General features: G+C 39.3%; 1 protein-coding gene and 1 long non-coding RNA gene across 4 annotated transcripts in view; one reads left to right on the forward strand and one right to left on the reverse strand.

The window, feature by feature from the left end:
* The first annotated feature begins 250 nt into the window (after positions 1-250).
* LOC310760256 lies at positions 251-14,978 on the forward strand. Of its 2 annotated transcripts, XR_014546856.1 has the most exons (5): positions 251-339; positions 569-650; positions 7,127-7,221; positions 10,086-10,150; positions 11,544-14,978. It is a non-coding gene; the product is annotated as an uncharacterized lncRNA (long non-coding RNA). The 2 variants fall into 2 exon arrangements; XR_014546857.1 differs by lacking the exon at positions 10,086-10,150.
* PDSS2 (decaprenyl diphosphate synthase subunit 2) overlaps positions 7,796-22,889 on the reverse strand; it is a 76,445-nt gene continuing 61,351 nt past the window's right edge. For both annotated transcript variants that reach the window (XM_083608413.1, XM_083608414.1), the window contains 4 exons: positions 17,833-18,006; positions 16,508-16,639; positions 15,027-15,062; positions 7,796-8,826 (listed from right to left, as the gene is read on the reverse strand). In XM_083608413.1, the coding sequence (XP_083464539.1) occupies positions 8,668-8,826; positions 15,027-15,062; positions 16,508-16,639; positions 17,833-18,006 (501 nt within the window). In that variant the 3' untranslated portion in view covers positions 7,796-8,667. The remainder of the gene's footprint in view (positions 8,827-15,026; positions 15,063-16,507; positions 16,640-17,832; positions 18,007-22,889) is intronic.

The following is a 22,889-nucleotide window of genomic DNA, read 5'->3' on the forward strand; positions in this document are numbered from 1 at the left end:
AAGTGCAGAAAGTTATTCCTAGCACATTCACATTAGTTTGGACTAACATATGGAAGAAAAATCTAACATCTCTCATATGCATATGATGGCTTAATAGTCAAATTGGCTGAATATGACCAGGCAAACTGGTTTGCATATGTTTGGAAAACATCGAACAGCAAGCACTTTTATGATCACAACGTAAACTTGGGTAAGTCTTGATCTGATTTTGCCTTAAAGTACTAATATCCCAATTGGCAGAAATTATTGGCAGAATTCCAACAGCTGTTGCAGTTTCTTTCACCCCTGTGTAACAAACTACCAGCAGGAACGCCGCCTTCCACATGAGAGCTATTCAAGGTAAAGGAATCCCACCTGCCTTTGCACCGTTAATCATATATGTAATTAAAGCGTTACATGATTTGGTACTTAGTTCTGCAGTCTTATTTGCTTACCTGAAATGCTTTATATTATGTTTAGTAAAAGCACATTTTTCAAGTAAAGAAAAGCAAAAGTGTGCAAACCAGACTCTGCTTCAGAAATGAGAAAACATTTGCCAATTTGAACTCCACCTCATTTCTTACTCTAGAGTGTTGGCCTCAGGCACTGTTCCCATTAGGGGACCCAAGCCCAGAAGGGACCCTGCAGGCCTCAGCTACCCATCCTGGAATGTGAGTATACTGTTCCTCTACCAATTCTGATTGAAAAAGGAATAAAAAGCACTGCAATTTCAAATAGACTATGCATAGTAAGTTTTGCACACTTGTTCATATACAAAACAAAAACATTTGTGTGTGCTTTGCAGTGTTTTCAGTTTCCATTTTGCCTTTGATTCAGAAGTTACTATTTTATGCTTTTAAGAAACACCTCCCACTTAATTGGGGGGTGTCTGCTTTTCTTCTAGTTGTAATTAAAATTCACAGAGGGAAATGCAAGATTTATGATCTGGAACAAGCATTGGTCCCAAGGACCTTTAGAAGTAGCAGTTTATTTAATTTGAAAACCTGAGACTGATACCAATGCAATCAATAAAATGCAGTCTGCACAGATTTAATAATGTTATTGCAGTAAATACATGCAAAACTACCCCATAAGATTAATACTTATATTTCCATTTCCCCTTCATTTAATGTGGGATTGAGCAGCATATTCTTGCTAGGCTTATAGCCTGGAAATTGGTGCATAAATGTCAGAATGATTGTGATTTGGTACTGTGACAACAGATCGTCTTTCACATACCCTCATTTGCCTCTATCATAAGAGGCTAGTCATTAGGTCAAGGTGGGGCTGAGCCCTACCAGTATTTTTTCTGCAGGCCAGAATCCAAAGCTGTAGCCCAGCAATCCTGCATCACCAGCAGGCAGATTCCTAAATTTACTGTAATTCAGGAGTCTATTCTGTTAAATCTTTTCTGCCAGTCAATCACTGCTGTGGCCAACAAGTTCTACCCTTCACCTTTGTCTCCAGGAGTAAAAGAAAAAAACAAAACTCCCCTGGTTTGTCAGATCCAAATACATCATCCTTTAAATCTCCCTACACATACCAGGATATTCTTATTTTATCCAGCCCCCTTTATTCTAGTTCCTACAGCTGTAGCCTGTTCAGAGATCCAGTTAACCTGACCCTTATCCAGGACACTCAATTCTATTTCCTATTCCTGCTTTTTAATTCCCTAAAGGTTGTTGCTGTTTTTTAAAAAATGTGGTGCTTCTGCAAATCTTGGTATTTCTGTAAGCCTGCTGATACTGCATGTATATGGTGTTGTTTTGGCTACTAAAGTATTCACAGATAACTGAGTTCACAATTACTTCATATGAGATTATTGTGTTTCTCATCTATTCATGCCTGATGTGCAAGTGCAGGTTGGGCAGCTGATCTTACATAATCATATACTTGTTGATCCACCATTTCAGGCAGAGATGCTGAAACATCAGGCATAAACATTTAGGATTGGGATGCTAATGCAACAAGTTTAAACTGTATTCTGAAAGCGCTGGTGAACACAGCCTATATATTTCTGTCATCTATGAATAAACTGCTTTATTAGCTAAAACGTGGAGAGTAGATTTGCCAAGACAAAACCACATTTCGGTAACATCCTTTGTTTCAAGCACTTTGTTATGCTGCTGTAGATCATAATGATGCAAACAACAAAGTAATTGTACAAAATTATTGCCGCTGATTTACATATGAAATGCACACCTTCCACTGCTGCATGCCAGCATTGTTGAACTAGGTTATAAATAGTGGATGTGGAAGTGTGTGTATGTGGGGAGAGAAAATGGTCTCTGATGAGCAAAAGCGAGGAATGAAGAGTTTTTCAAACCATGTTGAAGTTGGGAGATTTTCACTGAAATCATAGTTCATTTTGCATTCATTTTGTAAAAGGAGAGCTGTACAGAAACTCCCACAAGTAAATTTCTCTGTTTCTCAAAATAAAAAACAACGGAATCCTGGAGCTAGGTGAAAAGTAGAGGTCATTCAGTTTATTGGGGTTTTTGTTAATTGTAGTGCGAAGGAGTCTGTTCTGTCAGCACAAGAATATCTGCTTTCCTGAGCAATCTCCCCTCCCCCCCCAATGCTGTTCTGGGGGTTCCCCAGACCCTCCAGAGCAGATTTGGGGAGTGCACTGGAGGAGAGGCAAAAAGTCCCAACTTGTGCTGGCTTCCGCTTAGTGGGTCAGAAGCCGCTACTGGGCCACAACCTGATTTAAGTGGTCACAACAGAAGCATTACAAACATACAAATATATTGTTTTAAAAAAGAAGTGCTCCTCAGAGACTTGTTTGTGCTAAAGGTGAGTCGCAGGTCTGAAAAGGTTGAAAACCGCTGGTCTAACTTTGTACTAAAATCCACACCACAAAATTTCAAATAATTTAGATTAGAGGTAGGCAACTTGTCATTTAATACAGGCAGCAAGGAGATAGAACAGAGAAAGAGAAAGAGAACAACTTGTATATAAAAAGGTAATTCAGTGAGCCTAACATTGCAAATTTAAGTTAAAAGAGAACCCTGGGTTTAGATAGGTTGAAGTCCATTAAGAAAACCAGTAGTTTTCAAGCTTTCTGCCCAGAGTGAATCTCTTCTTGTCTACTTGCCTTCCAAGGACTGTCCTACATATTTGCCATGAAATCTTTGTGCATTTATTGCATTAACATTCTGTTGTCTTCTCTAGTGCACACGAACACTCATTGATCAGTTGCCAGGTTTTGTGCTACTGCAGGAACTGTAGGCATGTTTTAGGGGGCATTCAGTGTTCTCCTCCAGTCATGCTTAGTAGTGCAGTATCACTAAAAAGTGGGTGAAATTCAGAAAGGTGTGTCCACTGAGGAACCACTAATACATTTTCTAGATACACCCTACAAAATTCCCTATAAAAGTGGTAAACACATGACCTATAACATTGCCTTTTGTTTTTTTAAAACAATAGGTAGCTGGTAGCAAATGCAACTGACAAGCCAGTAGTAGCTTTGGGGGAGTAATGAGGCAGCATTGACAGCTCTCTTGGCCCAAGCTCAGTTTGGGTGTACATAAATGAAAGTGCTAGGCAAATGATAGGGAACTGTTAGGTGACTAGCAAATAAGCAAGGAGAGCACTGGTTTCTCCATATTAAGGATGTAAAGGATTACTTTAGCATCTTTGGGTCTGACTTACATTTTTCTATTCCACATTTTTGGTTAGGCAAATAACTTTCCTATCATCAAGCTAATACTGCACTGCAAAAATGTTTTCTTAACACCGTTATGTTTTTAATAATATTGTTGCCAAAAGGTTGTTAGGAAATAAAATATTCGTTTGAAAAACAATAGAGCCTCTAAATTTACCTTCACTAACCTGATGTCCTCCCAATGTTTTAGGCTGCAACTCCCATCAGGACGCCACCACACTGCTGTAAGTTTAAAGCACCTGGAGAGCACCAGGTTGGTAAAGGCTGCCCTAAACTGTATTAAGAAAATCTTTTTAAAAAAAAGTTGAAAGGTGTTCACAGAATATTTAATCAAAGGCCAACCATTCTATCATGCACACTTTAAATGATAATGTGTTTTTACCATTTGTCACTTAACTTTTATACCTTTTGATTTAAAAGAAAATATTAGAAGTTTAAAACATGTATTCATTTTATTTTATGGATGAGAGGAATCAACTCTCTTCCATCACAGGCATTTTTTAAAGACACTGATTCAATCCATTATTAAATGGAGGATTCAGAGCTTCATAGAAGTGTAAGAATCTCTTACACATGGGGGAGCCAAAGTACTCTTCTGACTAATGAAAAGGGTTACAGTGATTTTAGACAGTAGTTGAGCAAGAACTTAAGATAATTTGAAGGGAAAAGGTACTATAAAACCTGGGTATGCTATGAGCAACACTAACTTTTCAAAAAACTGAAGGAGGTGGGTCTAATTCGGCTGGTTTGTAAAACTTACTTCTTCATTTAGATGGCAGGTATTTTTATGCTTCATTAACAGCGCTAGGTTTGACCACAAAGTCAACTACTATACAAACACACCTACAGAAAAAAAAATTGAATTGAGGAAGATGTTATGGACAATACATGGAGATTTTCAGTAGAATAAAATGTCTGCAGATATTTTTTTAATAATGAAAGATTTTTGGACTACCTGTGTCATCCTTCTTTCTGCTTAGAGGTACTGTACATTATTGTTGATATCCTTGAGAATCAGCAAAAAATCTTCATACATGTGATGTGTTACTATTGGAGTCATAAAGTCCTTGTGCCTATCTACTCTTCTCTGTGCAATAAGACACCAGGATCCTCTCCATTTATCAGTGGTAACAGAGGATGTGAAGTCTACAGTGCCCTATATAAGATAAGATGGTAGAAGTTATGTCTGTGAGGGAAACAAGCTCTCACAGAAGTTGAAAACACTGACATATTACAAATGCTGGAATCAATAGTTTGAAGGTTTGTGGCAGTTGTTCTCACTCACCAACACATTCTTAGATTGGAGAAAGTCGCTTTGCAGTGGTAACCAGGGCTTTTCTTCAGAAGGAACTCATCAGAACTCAGTTCCGGCACTTTTCAGGTAGGTGTCATTGCCATTCTAAGAGAACGAGGGAGGCTTTCATGGTGAGCTGCAACACCTCTGATTCTAAAAAAACAGCACTTACTTGTGGTAACCAAGAATGTATATTTTATTTATAAGCAGTAAAAAACTGCATTTTTGTTACCTCTGTAGCTCACAAAACATTCTGCATTAATAAATCAGGTTTTCTCTATATCTGTACACATAAATTAAAATTTATCTTAATATTATGGATTGAAAAGTACAGACCAGGAGATTGAGTGGTTTGTGTAAAGTCACTCAGCAATCCTGACAGAACCACCTGAACGTCCTGATAATGTTTCTTGAAAGAGGCTACCTTGAGTTCAAGTGGTGAATTGGGTGTGTGTGTGTGTGTGTGTGTGTGTGTGTGTGTGTGTGTGTGTGATTTCTGTGCCTTTAATGTAACAGAAAAGCACTTCTAAAAATCCTATGATTACCTACCAAAGAACTGGAATATTTTTCTAATCACTTAATAGGACCAACCGCTAAAGGATCAAGCCTTTCACTTTTTACTGTCATACTTTATACTGAGAAATGTTAGGTTAAAAAAACACACTTAAATGTACTAAGAACTACCAAGTCAGGTAGCTCCAAATTAAAAAATGCAATATATTTTGTATATGTACACCTCTTGTCAAGGCCTATTCATAGTCTTCAGTTATTTAAAGTCACATCATTTTTGTCAGAAGTCAAAACAGCTTTGACTGGAATAGTTTGTAAAAATACCTATCATATGCAATTTTACTATAGTGGCTTAAACTGCAATCCTAAACTTTAAAAAACAATAGTAACAAGCTGTAGCAAAAACCCCCAGTATATTTTAATATATTGGTATCTGCAGTCTTGCATAGTTCAGGTGGCAATGTTTTTGTTCAGTGCTTCAGTGAAATATCCTGCTAATGCACACACATGAGCTTAATCTCTCAGAAACGTCTGCACGATCCAACAGGTATATCTCCTGTAACAGCCTTATCATTTTGTAGACTTGTTTAACAAGCCACTAGTTGACGTAAAAGGTTTGCTTGCTAGGATGAAGTATCCTTTGCCCATCTAGTAAATATATTGCTTAAGAGTGTGTTGTAGAATTGGGTTGCACCAGAATCAAGGGGAACAATTAAATAGGTGCAATGAAATCATTAGTGGAAAACCATGCACCTCATCCACCATGAAGCTGTTAGATAACTGTGTTTACATAGAACTCACCATCAGATACAATTGTACTTGCATATGTGAGGTTTGGGGTCCAAATTCGGAGCAAACTTTTCAACTTCAGAAATATATTTGCTGGTTGTTTTTAAAAGGTGTCATGCAAGCTAAAATGATGTCTAAATCCAGACGCTTGCCAGAAATGCTCAGGTAGATGCCACAATTCAGCCCTTACATAAGTAAGGCTGCACCACTTAGTCCCAAGAGTTCTTGAGCTGTACCCTTTAGAAATAGTTTATTGCGTATGTATTGGGTTCCAGCTCATTTTTTCACTAATAAGATTATAAATACTGGTGATGTTAGTTGCCAAGAGCAGGACTCGGTCATTTTCTAGAGTTGTGTTGTAACTTGGCCTTTGAGGTTCCTCATCCCTAACCTAAGCAATAGTCTAGCATGATGCTAATGAGCATAGGTGAAGCTTTAGGCTTAAGTCTTGCCTCTCCATTTTTCTTCTCCTTCTCCTCCACCTCCTCCTCGTGTGGTTGGAAGGAGACAAGTTTGCCATTTCGTCTGAACTGCCAAATGGTGGTTAACATTAAGGGTGGAATTCAACATTGCTATTACAAACGTTCCATTTGTGCATGCATTTCAGCTTGCCAGAGGGAACAATTGCCTTCTTCCCATGTGCTGTTCTGGGGGTTCTCCCAACCTGCCCCCCAGCCAATTTTGGGTGTGTGGGTGGAAGAGGGGGCAAGTTCCATTGTAGAAGCCCTTACGCAGGGGTTCCATTGACAGGGTTTGTTAGGTGAATCCCACCCTAGGTGTGGGTTATCTGAAACAACTTGAAGCCCTGTTTCTGACATAGTTTCAACAACAACATTCTCTTTGAAATGGAAAATACATTTATAACCCCGGATGTCCTCTTTTTCCAGACTGAATGTTGTTCAAGAGTATATCAAGAACATAATGGCTTGAGAATTCAACTGGTTTGATCTACATTTTCATCTAATTACAAAACTGAATTACAGTAAGCCAGCAATGTTTTTGTAGTGCTAAAATTTAAGGTATCAAAATACATAATTCATGTTAAGCTTTTTTAAAGTCCTCTGAGAATCACATACTGGCCCATTATATAGAAGGTTTGCGACACTTCACTTTAGTGTGTGTGTGTGTGAAGAAGTTAACTGAAATAACTCCACTTAGTGTTTGAGAGGGAGAGAGCAATGTAATGAAATCTGTTTGCTGTGCTAGCTGTCTCCAGATTGGGCTGTAATTACACCACAGAAGGAAGAAAGGTAGCTGAGTCTCAATCTGGATCATTTATGTAAACTCAGCCTTCTTGTCAACGATGTTCTCAGATTGCAAGCATGCAAACCACAAAAATCATCTCCTATGAACAAAATAGAGACAGTGTCAGATTGCAGGCTTCTGATATACCTTGTATTCTCTCTGTAATTGGACTTTAACATCTGACACAGTAAGGTTAAAAAACTTCTCATGTAATATACATCTATTCAGGGAATGAAATCCTGTACAGAAGGGGGTAGGGGGAGGGAGAAGAACGATCCTTTACTTCTTTATGGCATAGAATTGACACAGAGTTGTATGAAGAAGCATTTATTTGGCGTGAATTAAAACAAAATGTTCAGTAAATCAAGGAAAATGTAGTACCTGCGTTTGCTGAAATAAGTGGCATCTTATACAGAAGGCAAATATATTACCCTGGAAGTTTAAAACCCCACCCACTGAACCAAATTGAAGACTATACAAACAGCACATTCAAAATTATTCTTTTCTGCAGAACGACATAAATATTACAAAGCTCTTACCATACCTGATGCGCGCTCTCAGCAACTCTTTCAAACACACAATGCATTAGGCAAAGGGTAATTTTATATGTAAATACATAACGAAACAGTGTGAGGAGACATAGCGGCATGTAGTCAGATAAAAGATTCCCTCCTTTCCCCTGCTAATTCATCGAGCTGCCCTTCATGTTGATAAATTGGTACATTAATTCTGGTTTTAAACAGCCCTCTCTCTGGCAGATTTAGAAAGCATTTCTCCCGACACCTGCAGCTTCAGGGCCCCCCTCTGTCTTCTCTAGTGCAGGAAAACCACAGGCCACCACACTGGCGCCATCCCTGGCTATGTCCAATCAATAAGGACTTATTTCCTGTCCATTTGCTGAGGTCACAGAAGCGAGTCTCATTAATTATTGCTACCAGTGCAGCCTCAAGTGTGCTTCTGGCATGACAAGTGAAAACTGTTTGACCTTTTTTCCCTAATTTTGTTTGTAGCAGTTCCGAAGGGTATATGTTAGTTTGGGAATGTGGTGAGTGGAACAGAAACACATTTTTTAAAGCCACTGACACATTTAGATGCGGAGCAATGGCAGATCTTGACGCTCTCCACTATTATCTGTTCTGCTCATTAGCGCAAACAGAAAGTGGCTCCTTTTCCCAATTGTAGATCATGAAAATCTTGTCACAGCATAAACAATGTTTTCTAAAGCAGATCTGGCCTCCGAGGGAGGGAAGCACTCCAGAGCCTCCAGTGCTCTGTTTCCATGGTAACGACATAGGTCAATAGCCGAAGTCACACCTTTGCCAGCCTTGATTGCATCTTGCAACTGTGAGAAAACACATGCACAATATCATCAGTTTTGACAGAAATAACTATATGCAGAATGCTAAGAAAACATTATGGATTCTGTATTTTCATGACCTGAGCTTCAAAGGACAGTCTCGTTAAATGACTGACAAAAAAATGGAATCCACTATTCGATGAAACAACCCTAATCAATTTAATTGTTCTTTCATTTATTGATAATTCAAGATGCACCTTTCAAAGGCTAATGTAACTGCAGCAGAAGGCTCTCAACTAGTCATGTGTACAATTCTTGCCTAATGGGAATAAGGCCAACAAATAAACTTGTACTTATAATAAATTCATTAATATGCATTTTTAACAGAATTTCATCACAAGCAAGTAGATTAATATGTGCATTTACTTTCATGTTGTGCAGACTACAGCATAGTGTATATTGTTCTGTTTACACATTGTAATTTTAATCTGGAGTATAATTTCAAAATATTAATCCACAACCCGTTTCCTTTGGAGTACCAAGAGGCAAACTGGCTGAAGAGTTCAGCCTATCTATGGGGATGACCCACCAAAGCCTGTTATTGTGTAATCTTCTTTCATAGGGGAATCAGATGGGCTTCTAGATGGTCTAATTTAGATCAGTGGGCACTGTGTGCATTAGAAAACATTTGCTATCAACAATCATAATTTCATCACTCTAGCCCTGCATAACAGAAAAGGAAAAAACAATCTACAGTGGTACCTCAGGTTAAGAACTTAATTCGTTCTGAAGGTCCGTTCTTAACCTGAAACTGGTTTTAACCTGAGGTGCCACTTTAGCTAATGGGGCCTCCCACTGCCGCCTTGCGATTTCTATTCTCATCCTGAAGCAAAGTTCTTAACCCGAGGTACCATTTCTGGGTTAGTGGACTCTGTAGCCTGAAGTGTCTGTAACCCGAGGTACCACTGTATTTCTGGATTTGTTTACAAGTATGACCAGGCCAAAAGTTAGATACATTTTAATCCCACTGATTCAACTGGAAAATGTTAAGAATGTGCTTAACTTTACTGTTTAAATAGGTGAATATAAAATGCTTAATTTCATCTGAATCATGCACTATATGAACCCTCTGCCTCACTAATGGAGAAGCGCACCATCATCTTGCACTGATGTGATTGGTTGCTTTCCCTAACCTGTCAAGATACAATGGAGGGGATATTTATTTATTATGTTTTATATCATGTCTTTCTCCAAAGAGCTCAAAGTGGCATACATGGTTCCACTCCCCTATTTTATTCTCACAGCAGTTAAATGAGTCAAGCTGAAAGACAATAATGGCCCAACGTCACTCAGTGAACTTCATGGCTTAGTAGGTATTCAAGCCTGCGTCTCCCACCCAGTCCTAGCTCAGTAGTCTACAATACACGGGTGTACTGCTGTGCATCAGGAGTTATCAGAGTATCAAGTAACACAGGCACAGGACAACTCCGGCCCTCCAGATGTTTGGGGCTACAATTCCCATCATCCCTGACCACTGGTCCTGTTAGCTAGGGATGATGGGAATTGTAGTCCCAAACATCTGGAGGGCCGAGTTTGCCTATGTCTGAAGTAACATATTTATGCCCTGTGTACTAAGTATTAAATGTACAGAATATGTGCAAATGGAGAATGCCTCACAGCTTTGCTAGTGAGGCCATGTGTCCCTTACCTACTGAAGCTTTTGCAAAACAGGCAATGCTTCTAAGTTTGTTTACACACCAGTTACCCTGAAGTGACTACTGGGACAGGTTTGAAGAAGATGATGACTCAATTATCCTGCCAGGGCTCCCCGCTACTTAACTCCTCCAACTTTAAATGAACCCCATGGGAAATGCCCAATTTTGCGCATAATGCTAAGCCAAACAATGACTTACAATGTACAAGCAGAAGTGTGGGTTTCCTAAGCAAAGATTTTGGCTGTTGTGCTCCTCCCCTAGTCCTGCTACTGCTGAGCTGCTTGGAAAGTAAGCCATGGTTTGGCTCAGTGTTATGTCTGAAGCCAGGCGTGTGCTTTTTCTCCCCCAGACAAAGCATGAGCAATAAAGCAAAGAAGAAACACTGGCTATAGCTTGTGCTTTGCCTGCAGCAAGACAAACAACACAAGACCTAGTTCAGACATAACTTTAAGTCAAACCATGGTTTAGTCTTGGGTAGCACAGCAACAGAAGGACCAGGGGAGCAGCTGTAATCTTCACTCTGAAAATCCACACATTTGCTTGTTCATACTTAGTCATGGTTTGGCTTAGCATTATGTGTGAACTGGGTCTATGAAACCATAATTTATAATTATATGATCATTACATATGGAAGCTCTTAGAAACATTAAACACACATTCCTGTTGAAGTGTATATATAAAATTAAGAGGCAGGAAAGAAAAAAATCCTGCAATATTTAAGTAATATACTTTAGTAAAAAAAAAATACTCTAAATGACATGAAAGTAACTTGAGAACTAGAAGCTGGCTGCAAGATCCATCTATTTTATGTAGGCAATTACACTTATATATAATGAATGGTTGTTCTTATCTAAACATGTAACTTAAGTGAATTAATTATGTATATTTGAGGATGAACTCAATTCTTAGCAAGGCATGGTACTTTAGTGCTCATGTCCCCATTCATAAAAAAATTATTTCCCACATTACTTAGCAGTATACTTCAGGGGAAAATAGGTTTTTATGATATGCATGTACAGTGCAACATTAATTAAGCATTTCTTTTAGAGCCAACCACACTATACAGGATGGAACAAAGTAAGTGGAGCAAGGTAAGAACAGAAACTTAATACTGCAAATGTGTGTTTGTTTTTGTGCACATTTCTGATATTGTGCAGCAAGCTGCTGATGTTTTGCTGAAGGTAAAAGGACACAAATTATTCTCTCAAATGGTGGACAGGTTAGAGAGATTGCTTTTAAAGAGGTGGTAGGCAATCATCACAGATGAATCCTTTAGAAATGGTCATATTCAGAAGGGAAGCTAAGGGCCAGCTACAGATCTTGTAACTCCATGTTCCTTAGAAACTTGAGATATTCTGTTCCGTAATGGCTCTCTCGAAATGTCCTTGAACTGAGATACGTTGTACTTTTATCTATTTATTTATATCCTGCCTCATTTTTAAATAACCCAAGATTGCTGACATAAGGCAGTGGAATACAATAAAAAATTAAAATCAACTAGACTAACATAGGAGCATAAAAGTGTAATGACAGCTGTCCACTAAGTCATGACTAAAATCAAACTCTTCAAGATGCTTGCCTAAAGAGGAAAGTGAGAAAATGGTTTGCCAGAGAGAGCAAAGAGGTGTTCCATGTACTGCTTGCGTTGGCCCCACCCACCACAAGCTCATATTGCCCACTACTGTTAGCCCCACACAGATGACCCACAAGGAAATGCAACCCTCACAGAAAAAGAGATCCCTCACCCCTGCTCTGAGGCCCAATTCCTCATTTCACGTAGCCTTTCTGCAACTCTGCATGGTCAATAACTATTCTGGGGGTTTCCTTATTTGCTGCATAGAAGATCTTTTCCATTTCTGAAAGTCATTTTTTTCAAACTTGTGAGGTTGGGGCAGTGATTCCTATCAAAGTGTTTAGGAGGTTTTGAAGAGAATTTCAGAGCACTGCTGAGGAAGGCCTTCTGATTCTCTTTAGGTTCCGACACTGAGGATACTTCAAGCAGGGGCTCCTGTAGTATTTACCCAAATTGTGAAAAAGACAGCAAAGACGAACAGCTAGTTCTCCTTCCCTTTGCAAATCTATTCCTCCCCACCCCACCACAACTTTCACTCATCAGCACTATTTCATTTAGCGCTCCAAAGCATTTTCCCATTACCATACCTGAATACCTGAATCACCAGGGCAAATATATTCCAGCCTTGGCACCTATGAAACTCAGCAAAGCAAACCCCACACAGGAACAATCTATAAAATGCACTCACTGCATTCCAGCCATCCACAGCTTCCCTTGCAACCACTTCACACTCCATACATAAAACCCCACAGCCCAAGCATCCCAGTAAGTCTCCCTGCTCCTACCGGGAATTCCCTGTCTCACTCACAACCTGCTTTTCACTTTCTATACATAAAACTGGCTGTCCTTTTCTTACAAGGCATCCTATATTTAACCTCATAACTTGCTAAAAAAAGAAAAGAAGAAAACTTAAATTGATTTGTGGTCAAAGAACTAACTAATGCATTAAGTGTTTGCCATGTTATGTACTGGATTTTCTAAATTTGTTTTCTCCTGTGAGGAACCATCTACTTCGCTAAGTGCTGATATTTAGACTACCAAAATGTTACCTTGAGATAGAGCCAATACATTTTGTAGCTAAGAGGTTTACTTTCCCCCATTACTGCTGGAATGTTTCATAATTAGTTGCTATAGATCATATTAGTGTTTGCGGCTCTACACATTCAACTTTCCTCTTTTTAAATGGCAGCTGGACAGTCATTAATTTTAACTGCTATATTCTATCTATCTTTTTTGGGTATACTATGATGCAGTTCTTCATGTCAACACATAGAACTGCACTGATAGTCTAACCTGATGAGTCTTCAAGCAACCTAATTTTTGTATTATAATGCAAAGTTTATAACTTCTTGAGCAAATTATACCCACTATCTTCACATTGCTCACAAGATGCGAAACTAGAAAATTTAAATGCTAAAGAAGGAAGTTTCAGTAAGACTAGGTTTTTTGTTAAAAATATATGACTGCCAATCAGAAAAGTATATTAATCTCTTCATATAAAACTCTCATAGCAATACATTTATTTTTTTAAAAACATTGTTCCATATACAAAGGGTTATACTGATGTACATAATGCTGTGATACCCAAAAGGCCTTTCAGGAGGGTGCTTAGATAAGCCATCTGCTACATTGGCTGTACCAGTTATAGTGTTTATCATCTGGCAGCTCAGATGCAGATAACTATATTATGGAATATAAAGATCTGACTCCTCAAAAGAATAGTTTTGGAATAGGCTTTTTAGATATCAAAAAGGCTATTGATGTTTGTTATTATCAAAATATCTGCCTTCAGTAGTCACCTGCACAAATGCTTCCCTGATTTGAATTATGCAAGGAACTCGTTTTTAGCTTTACAATAAATTATAGCATCATGTATGAGATTAGCAGCATGAAACCAGTCAAGACACACAAAACTAGGTTGCAGTGCTCTGTGAAGAATAATCTTGCTTTGCCTTTTCCAAGCAAGTCAAAACAGAGAGATTGACTGCTATTCTAGTGCCCAAACAATGCCTTGCCAATACAAAATAGACATTTGCGACATACAGTGGTGATTTTTGTTGTTGTTAGGAGGCTTTTTTTTGAGTGGGAGGGCTACATTGTGGTGTGAGGAATGTGCTAACTACAGTGCAAAATTTTAAATGAGGGAAGGAGAGATATATGGCAGAGTCTGAGAGATCTGGACTCTAGTTAGGACTTTTAGCAAATGTCACACAAGCATGCACACAAGAATTATTAGCCGTTTCCTTAAATATGACTATATCCAGCTGTGCTGTCCCCTCTGATGTCTTATCAGGAGAAAGAATCAACAGGAGCTGCTGCGGTGGACATTCTCTTCTTCAAAGGAGGAATTTCTAGCACTGATCCAAATTCACATGCATCTAACCCCAATGGTCCTCTTCTAATGCTTCTTTAGTCACTGAGTACTGAGGGAAATGACTTTTCTCCCTCTCTGGAACAAGTCATCTATAATCATCATACTGGATCAATAATTTGTCTGCGTGTGATAGCCATACTCCAGAATACAGGACTGGAGTATAAACAGACTGATTAACTACTTGTGAGCAAATGACTGTAGTAGCTGAAATGGGCATTTTGAAATAATGGAATACTGGGGTGGGGGTACTATTTTAGAATACAAGGACTTATTGGCAACACTGGCATCGTATTTTGTATACATATACCAGCATTTTTTGTATCTTAATTGCAGTGGGCTACTATGCAAGACCATTTTTTTGGTTGAAAAGCAGGATGAAAATAATTAACAAATAAAATAAAGGAAATGATGAGATCTACTCCATCATGCATAAGATGTTACTGGGCCAACTAAACACTGCATACACATGCACAGACTTGACTAAAGCCATTTGAGAGAGAGAGAGAGAGAGAGAGAGAGAGAGAGAGAGAGAGAGAGATGGAACTTCTAAAAATAAGGCATGGTTTTAAAGCATTTAACTTACCTTTGTATAGTCTATTAAGTTTCCTTTAACTTGAGCCTGAAACAACACAAGGATAAAAGTTAAAATCTGTTTTATTGTCTAAGGTATTATAATTCTGAGACCACATGCTTCAAAATTTGTGTCATTGTCTATGAGATTATAATTCTGAGACTGCAGATTTCAAACTAAACAATGGAAAACAAACATATTTCATCTAAAATAAGACACACAGATGGGCTATCAAAGGCAGTTGCAGAGAGAACGCCAAGTGCACCAGTGAACTGGTTCAATCAACTGTTATTCTAGTTCAGCCTTTCTCAACCAGGTACTCTTCAGTTTTTTTAGACCATTTTGGCCATTGGCTATGCTTGCTGGGGCTGAGGGAACTTACAGTCCACAATGTCTGGAGGGCACCAGGCTGGGGATGCCTGTACTGACTGAGCTGTTTCCTGTGCCTGTGAGAAAAGGGCTTCTCTGTGATGACTGTGGAAAGATTATAAGGAACTAAGTCTGCAGTCATAACCCTGCTTAGTTGGGAGTAAGCTGCACTGAATTCAATAAAGCATACACTGACCAAAGAACGTATTCATTAGAATAGATATGGATTTGTATCGAGATAGCAGCTTGAGAAGGGATAACAATCACAACATCAGAGAGCATATCAAAGCTAGCAGGCCTAAAATTAGTCCGTCCAGCTGTGTTTTGAGTTGTAATCATATATGCATGAGCAGTTCCTTCTCTTTGCTCTGTGCTTAGAAGTAATTAGTTGTTGAAAAACTAAAATTGTTATTTTATTTGTTTTAGTGACAGATAATGCTTGCATATTTTAATAAAATCCCTACAGAATACAAAGCAGAGCAGTGTCAGGCTCAGCGGTGTCTAATACTATGAATTTTGATAATCTTGTTACCTTAAGTATCGTAGTATTTTTATTGTAATCTTCATTTCTTGGTACCAACATTTTATTTTTATTGAATTTAAGTTGTAAATACACAGAAGCAGAATAATATTTTCATTTTATGCATGTTGGTTTGGTACCCATATGTTGGGCGAATACACAGACACATATGCCACATTCGCTTGTAGCACTGAATGGCAAAATCCAGTGTTATACTAAAAACACAGTTTAGTGTGACACGAACAAGAAAAACGTACGTGTTCCCCACCTCTCCTAGGCATGGCTGTGTAAAAGTTTGAAAGCTTTTGCTTCCCACTGTGCTTAACAATGATTTGACATTTTGTCTGAACTAACAAACTATGATTAATGCTAACTATGGTTTGGGACTCATTCCAAACAAACCATAGTTTAACACTAACAAGTTTGTTGGTCTGGGCAAGGCAACAACTTGTGGTTAAACACAAACAGAAGCTAAAGCTTTTGAACTTCTTGTGGCTCCAGCAGAAGAAAAGAGGAATTCACATGAGCTAGAGACTCATTCCTCTCGTGCTAAGCAAATGATGACTAAATAAGACTAAATATATGAACAGTGCTATTTGCCTACCTCTTCAATCTGCTTAATCCAGGCTTCTCTTCCAATGAGATCTTGATGCAAGACTACAGGAGCAGAATTTAAACTGAAGGCCACAGAATCATTAGAACTTTCATTCAAAAATGGCTGAATGTCAACATTTAGCTGTAAGAAGGAGGATCAAAATAGTTTGTAAAATAAAAGTAGTTCTTCATAGCTAATCCACCTCATCAGTGACTGACATCCCACATGTGTGCAGAGTCTTATATATATTTTGTATGCTTGGCCATACAAAAATCCTTCAACCAACACACACTATTAAGGATTTATCAGGCTATTCCTGCCCCGTTGGTTCAAATCCAATTAATATTACCAGAGTCTCCAACTACAGTACAGTTTTTTAAGCATATTGGAAGATTCTGTGTCTGTGCATGTGCATACAAATGCCCTGTCCTGTGGGAACTCTGTCAGAGCGTGCCAAACCACCACAAGTGTGTGCCAAAATCAGCACTTTACTTTCCCAAGAGGAGCTAACAGGAATTTTTTGATAATAAGGGAGAAAGAAGTACAATTGCAGGTACCAGAGTTAGGGGTTTAAGACTGCTCCCTGACTCTGGTAATCCAACCATTAAGAATGCGGCCTGCTCCTATGTGCACAACCCTACCCTGAGTTGTTTCTTGGTCATGCTTGTGACCTAGCTTTTTACAATGCATTGTTATGAAAGGAAAAATGACACACTACTGGTGCAAAACTCGGGCATGCTTAAATCCCAGTGAAATCAACAGAACATGCATTCAGTAGTAGAATTAGCTCTTCAGGGTTCTTTCAGTGTGCACCATTAAAATCAGTTCAGCTGGCTGGCACACACAAGAAATTGGGACTTCTGTGTGATGGCCCCAGAATTGTGGAACTTCCTGTTGACTTGTGCCTTGCCCCACCTGTACAGGTGCTTAGGCAAGCGTGGAGTACTTTCCTCTTCAGTGCTACCTTTAACTGAGGCTGTAATTAGTTTGGGTGTTATGCAGCAATTTCTTAATTATTCTGAGCCCCCTCTTCTCCCCTGCATGCTGTTCTCCTTACCACCCCCCTCCCTAGCCAATTTCAGGAGGCAGGGCATGCAGGCACAGAATTGGGGGGAAGCCCTATTGTATACGTGGATGTCCACTGATGGGGCTGGTTAAGTGAATAGCTTTTATGCCTACAATTTATGTGTGTGTGTATATATATATATATATAAAGCAGCAGCAACCAAAACCTGCACCTGCTGACTACAAAGCTACGACAGAAAGAAAAGATACATATGGTTCTTGTTCATTATATCAGCTTTTCAGCTACTGCAGTAAAAGGAAGGGCATACCTTATGACTCATAGACATGTGCTTTCCATACTTAAATGCCATATTCTGGATCCTTGCATCATGTTTTGCCAATTCCATTGCAGCTTGGCAGCTTTTTGCCAGCAAGGCACTATGGGATAGGAAAACTTGCTCCTTCCACGTTGATATCCTAATGTCATCTGTGAGACCATTTCCCTAGAAATGCAAGAAAGAGTGAGTAGAATATGCTCCAAATCGAGGTATTATTAAACACAACAGTGAAACCCCCTACTCTACATGAGACCTTCATATGGCAGGTGAAGCAATACATTCTGCAGTCATCTTCCATCTTAATAAGTTGATGGAAATTATAGAAACCAAAAGGTTTGAACAACTTTAGCTTCTATATTATCTATGCACATGCTATTGGTGCCCATTATTAACTGAATATCTTTTCTTTCACAACTGATTCCATTTAACCCACAAACCAAATGTGATTTCTTTATATATCTGTATATTTGAATTATAAAGTCATTGTATTTTAACCACTAGCAACTAATTACCAACCTGCTAATCTAAGTTTATGTAATGAGATGAACGTTTTACCCAACAGCAACATAAAATTTAAAGGAAAAGATTTGCAAAAGTGACTCTGGAACTATGACTGCGATAAAGCAGCTGTGGAGGCAGGGAGTTAGAGGAGAAGTGGCAAGTGGAGGAAGGATTAAGCAACTCTCTTCTCAGTGACTGTTTCTCCTCTTGCAATCCTTTGTTTTCCAGAGGAGAAGCAATTGCTGGAGCTTCAAGACACAGAAATTAGGCTGCCTTAATTTCATTGGCCCACCAGCTTCTTAAAAAAGCAAGTCTCTAGCCCTGCTAGAATGGGACGCGGGTGGCGCTGTGGGTTAAACCACAGAGCCTAGGACTTGCCGATCAGAAGGTCGGCAGTTCGAATCCCCATGATGGGGTGAGCTCCCATTGCTCGGTCCCTGCTCCTGCCATCCTAGCAGTTCGAAAGCATGTCAAAGTGCAAGTAGAAAAATAGGTACCACTCCAGCGGGAAGGTAAACGGCATTTCTGTGCGCTGCTCTGGTTTGCCAGAAGCGGCTTAGTCATGCTGGCCAGATGAACTGGAAGCCATACGCCGGCTCCCTTGGCCAATAAAGTGAGATGAGCGCCGCAACCCCAGAGTCGGTCATGACAGGACCTAATGATCAGGGGTCCCTTTACCTTTACCTTTTAGCCCTGCTAGAAAGAAAGTTATGGGGCAAAATATGCAGATACATTCAAAGCAACTGCTGTGTAATGAGAGTAGTGTTGCTACCTTGTCTATTTTCCAGGAACTAAGGAATGCCCCTGTTGTCATTAGACACCAACAGCACTAGTGTGTGCATGTCCGTGTGGGGGTGGCGGGTAGGAGAAAGAGATCTCCATAATCAGGACCAGCAAATCAAAGCTGTCTTACCAGCACAGCATAAGCATAAATTTGTCAGGAGTGGTTTTCTTTCTAATTTTGCATTATGCCACGCTCCCCATGGCAGCCACCCCCATCCATTTTGTGACTGGTTAACCCAGAATTCTCCTTTTTTGTGGGGGGAGGAACTTTACGTAAGATAGCACCACAGTCCTTTTGTGACTTGTCTTCCTTGTCTTTTAGCCACCTTGAAGAGGATAAGAAATTTAAGGCTGTAACATGGATAAACGGCTACAAGATTACTAAAACCTAGGATGCATTTTGTCAATGCCTTGAGGTTGAACCAGAAGGTGGATTTAAAAAATCCAAACAAAAAAAGAGATTGTAGAAAAAGACCTATGTCATCTAAACAATCCTGTTCCTGTCAATTTCTTCAATTAAATTACTTAGAAACAAGTAAGAACTAAATCTGCATGACACCATAATTTTCTAGCAAGGTATTATCTGTCATGAAATTGGTAACAAATGAAATAAAATCCCTCCATTCAGCTCTAATCTTCCTCCCTTGTGGCTATTGCCAAGGAGTGCTGGGTTGCAAGGGAGGAGATAATATGAGACTGATGGGAAAAGTAGTACAATTTTGCAAAGCCAACTTACTGAACATTGTATCAAAATTCATTGCTTTCAAATACACCATTAACTTGCATGAAGGAGGGGGGAGGAAGGGGGGGGAAGAGAAGAAGGCAAGAGAAACCACATGTTTATAGCTATATATGTGATGACAAAATCAAGATGAAAACTTCAGCTATGTCTCATCTGACAGTTGTGTTTACTAAAACAACATTTGTTTTGCAAATTTCCTGGATTTCCAGAATGACAAGGAGAGATAAGAAAAGGCACCCAAACAACAAGTCCAGTTATTTGGCCACTGTCATTCTATTCAAAATAAGCTCCAAAGATGAAATGTTGAAGAACTGGTGACTGCATTTGGGACCAAACCTCCTCAGATTAAAAAAAGTAGGGGAAAAACTAAAAGCATGATGGACAATTAACATGATAGCCAGCTCAGAAATGTGATTTAGTATTATTCCACTTAAATTCCACTAAATCCCAGCCCTCATTAATGCAGAGATAAGAAGCATAAAATTAGTTTTTTAAAAAAACCATTACAAAGGAACTTGACAGGGATGGGTTGAAGGGAGCTCACTGGTTCTCAAGTGAGGTACACGTTTATTTTCAATTTCTACATTTATATCTATGCTATGACTTATTTGGGCAACCTAAGCAAGGCTAGCAGACTAAATATGAGCAATCTGGAGTTTTATTGAAAGACTGTGGTTTCCAAAATACAAAGAACAATGGGTGCAAATCTACCAAGCACAGCTTCGTTCAGAACAAATCATTTCAATGGGGCTCCTGCCTAAGCAGCCCCTCTCTCTAGTGGAATGTATATTTTCACATGATGCCACATTTGGTCAAACACCTGCACCAGTGCATCAGTCTGGAATGCCAGCACAAGGGCAATACTAGCACAGCAGCTGGGACGCTCTATCCTGAGCATCCTTTGCTAACAAAGGCAGTTTTAAGATTGTGCCACAAGTTTATATGGCTTGATTTTTCAGATGATAAGTAGCAATGATAATACACAACACAAATCATTCTTTTTTTACATAAAATACCTAAAATATTCATGTTGCTCTGTGTTTCATCTTAATTCTTTTGGTGAGGTTTGTGAAATTAAAAACTAGCAACTGGGAACCGCAGTTATAACAACGTCTGTATGCTTGAGTTTTAAAAACAGCCTACTGGAGTAAAAGGCCATTCATCCCAAATGCCATTGCTGGGTATGGAACACTCACACCCCTCAGCCTGGGGAGGCAATGAAAAGGTTCTGTCAACAGAGACCTGTGCATGCACACACATACACATACAAGAGCTTGAAGCCACTTTCTCTCAGTGAAAACTTACACCAGTGTTTGTTGCAAGAGAGACTTAGACAGGTGGGGCAAACAACTTGAGAGAAGATGCTGATCTATGCGATCAGCACCCTTCCTCTTCGCAAAGTGATAGCTGGTTGTAAAAGACCAATGTGATTAGTCAGTCTGAATGATTGCTTAATTCATGCATGTACACACCCAGCTGTGGGACCGCACATGAGGAAGCGGCGTGAGTGGAATAATTTATAATGGATGGTGCTACTTTCCAGTGCTGGCCTATGCAAAACCTACTCATAATCTGCAGACTTCTTACAGAGTACTATATAGATCCTAAGCACATTATTTAGAAATAAATTCCATTGGAAATTCTTTCTACAAAATGCATTTAGAAATGGAGAGCATGGTTGACTTTCCCCGGAATCCATGTTAAGTATATTGCGGCAACTCTGACATTTCAGAGTTACGTTATCAAACCACATACCCTATTTCAAAGATGAAAGAAAGAAAGAAAGAAAGAAAGAAAGAAAGAAAGAAAGAAAGATATCCCAACTGAGGTGGGGAACTCATGGGGTACATTTTTGGCTACCGGGAAGGATTTTTAAAAGGTGGCAGTATGATGGCAAAGAGCATAAAAGAGCATTCTAAAATATAATCTAAATATATGTTTAAGTCATAGCCAACATGGTCTCATTTGGATTAAATCTTGGAACAAGGGTTTACAAGAGGTGTGGGGAACCTGCAGCCTGTGGGCCAGGAGGGTCACTCCACCAAACTTTTCCCCATACCATCATCAGCTGGTGAGCTCACTGCTGACACACCAAACTACTCCCTTTTGCAAAGAGGTTTCAGACACCCTCATCCCATATGAGCCTCAAACAGGGATGTATAGGATATCTGAAAGCATTCGACTGGGAAGGGAAGAAAAAAGCTGCCCTTTGAAAGCACTGCCTATACACAGGACTTTTCCCTTTTATAAAAGACTTACACACACACACACACACACACACACTTGAGCCACAGGAGCATGGGGTCTGTTGAAAACTGTTTGCAAGCAGCAAAAGTGTTTCCACACCTCCATGCACCTGCTTTGAAGACCCAGCAATTGGAACTTCAATATGTGATGTCAGTTGATTGACAGGTGCATGGCCTCACCCACTTGTCAAATTTGCCACGAAGTGGAGAGATAAGCATCTGGCCCAATGGCCAGATAATGTTTCCTTCCCCTTGTTTAGGACCTGGGAGCAGGGAACGGTGGAGTGGCTCTTCCTGCCTCTATTTCTCAACTTCTATTTAACTCCTTTACTTGGTTTTGTGATGTGTTACTGCTGCTAAGCCTACTTAAAATGAATCTAGGTACGCTGCTAAGATCACTTGGATATCCCTGATTAAAACCCACAGCTTACTCATGACCCTTAATCATGGCTTGCAATACTTGCCAACAATTCACAACAGTTAGTTGCTGTCAGCTGGAGATAACTTTAAATATTTACGTATCCCAGTTTCATGTGCCTTCATCATCCCACCCAACTATCTTAATTTATCCCAGTGAAATGCAACTACTGGGACTCATATGCAAATATATTATTCTCTTCAAGGCTACAGAGAAAAAGGTACAACAATTCTTTGAGGACTTCAAAATGAAAAGCATTTACTGCTATATTCCTACATTTTAATTCTGATAAACTGCAGTGTGTTGCATGTACCACTTGGCACTATAAACGTCAGTTAAATCTAAATCAGAACAATGC

The sequence above is a fragment of the Podarcis filfolensis genome (genome assembly GCF_964270895.1).
Source record: "Podarcis filfolensis genome assembly, chromosome: 3".
NCBI lineage: Eukaryota > Metazoa > Chordata > Lepidosauria > Squamata > Lacertidae > Podarcis > Podarcis filfolensis.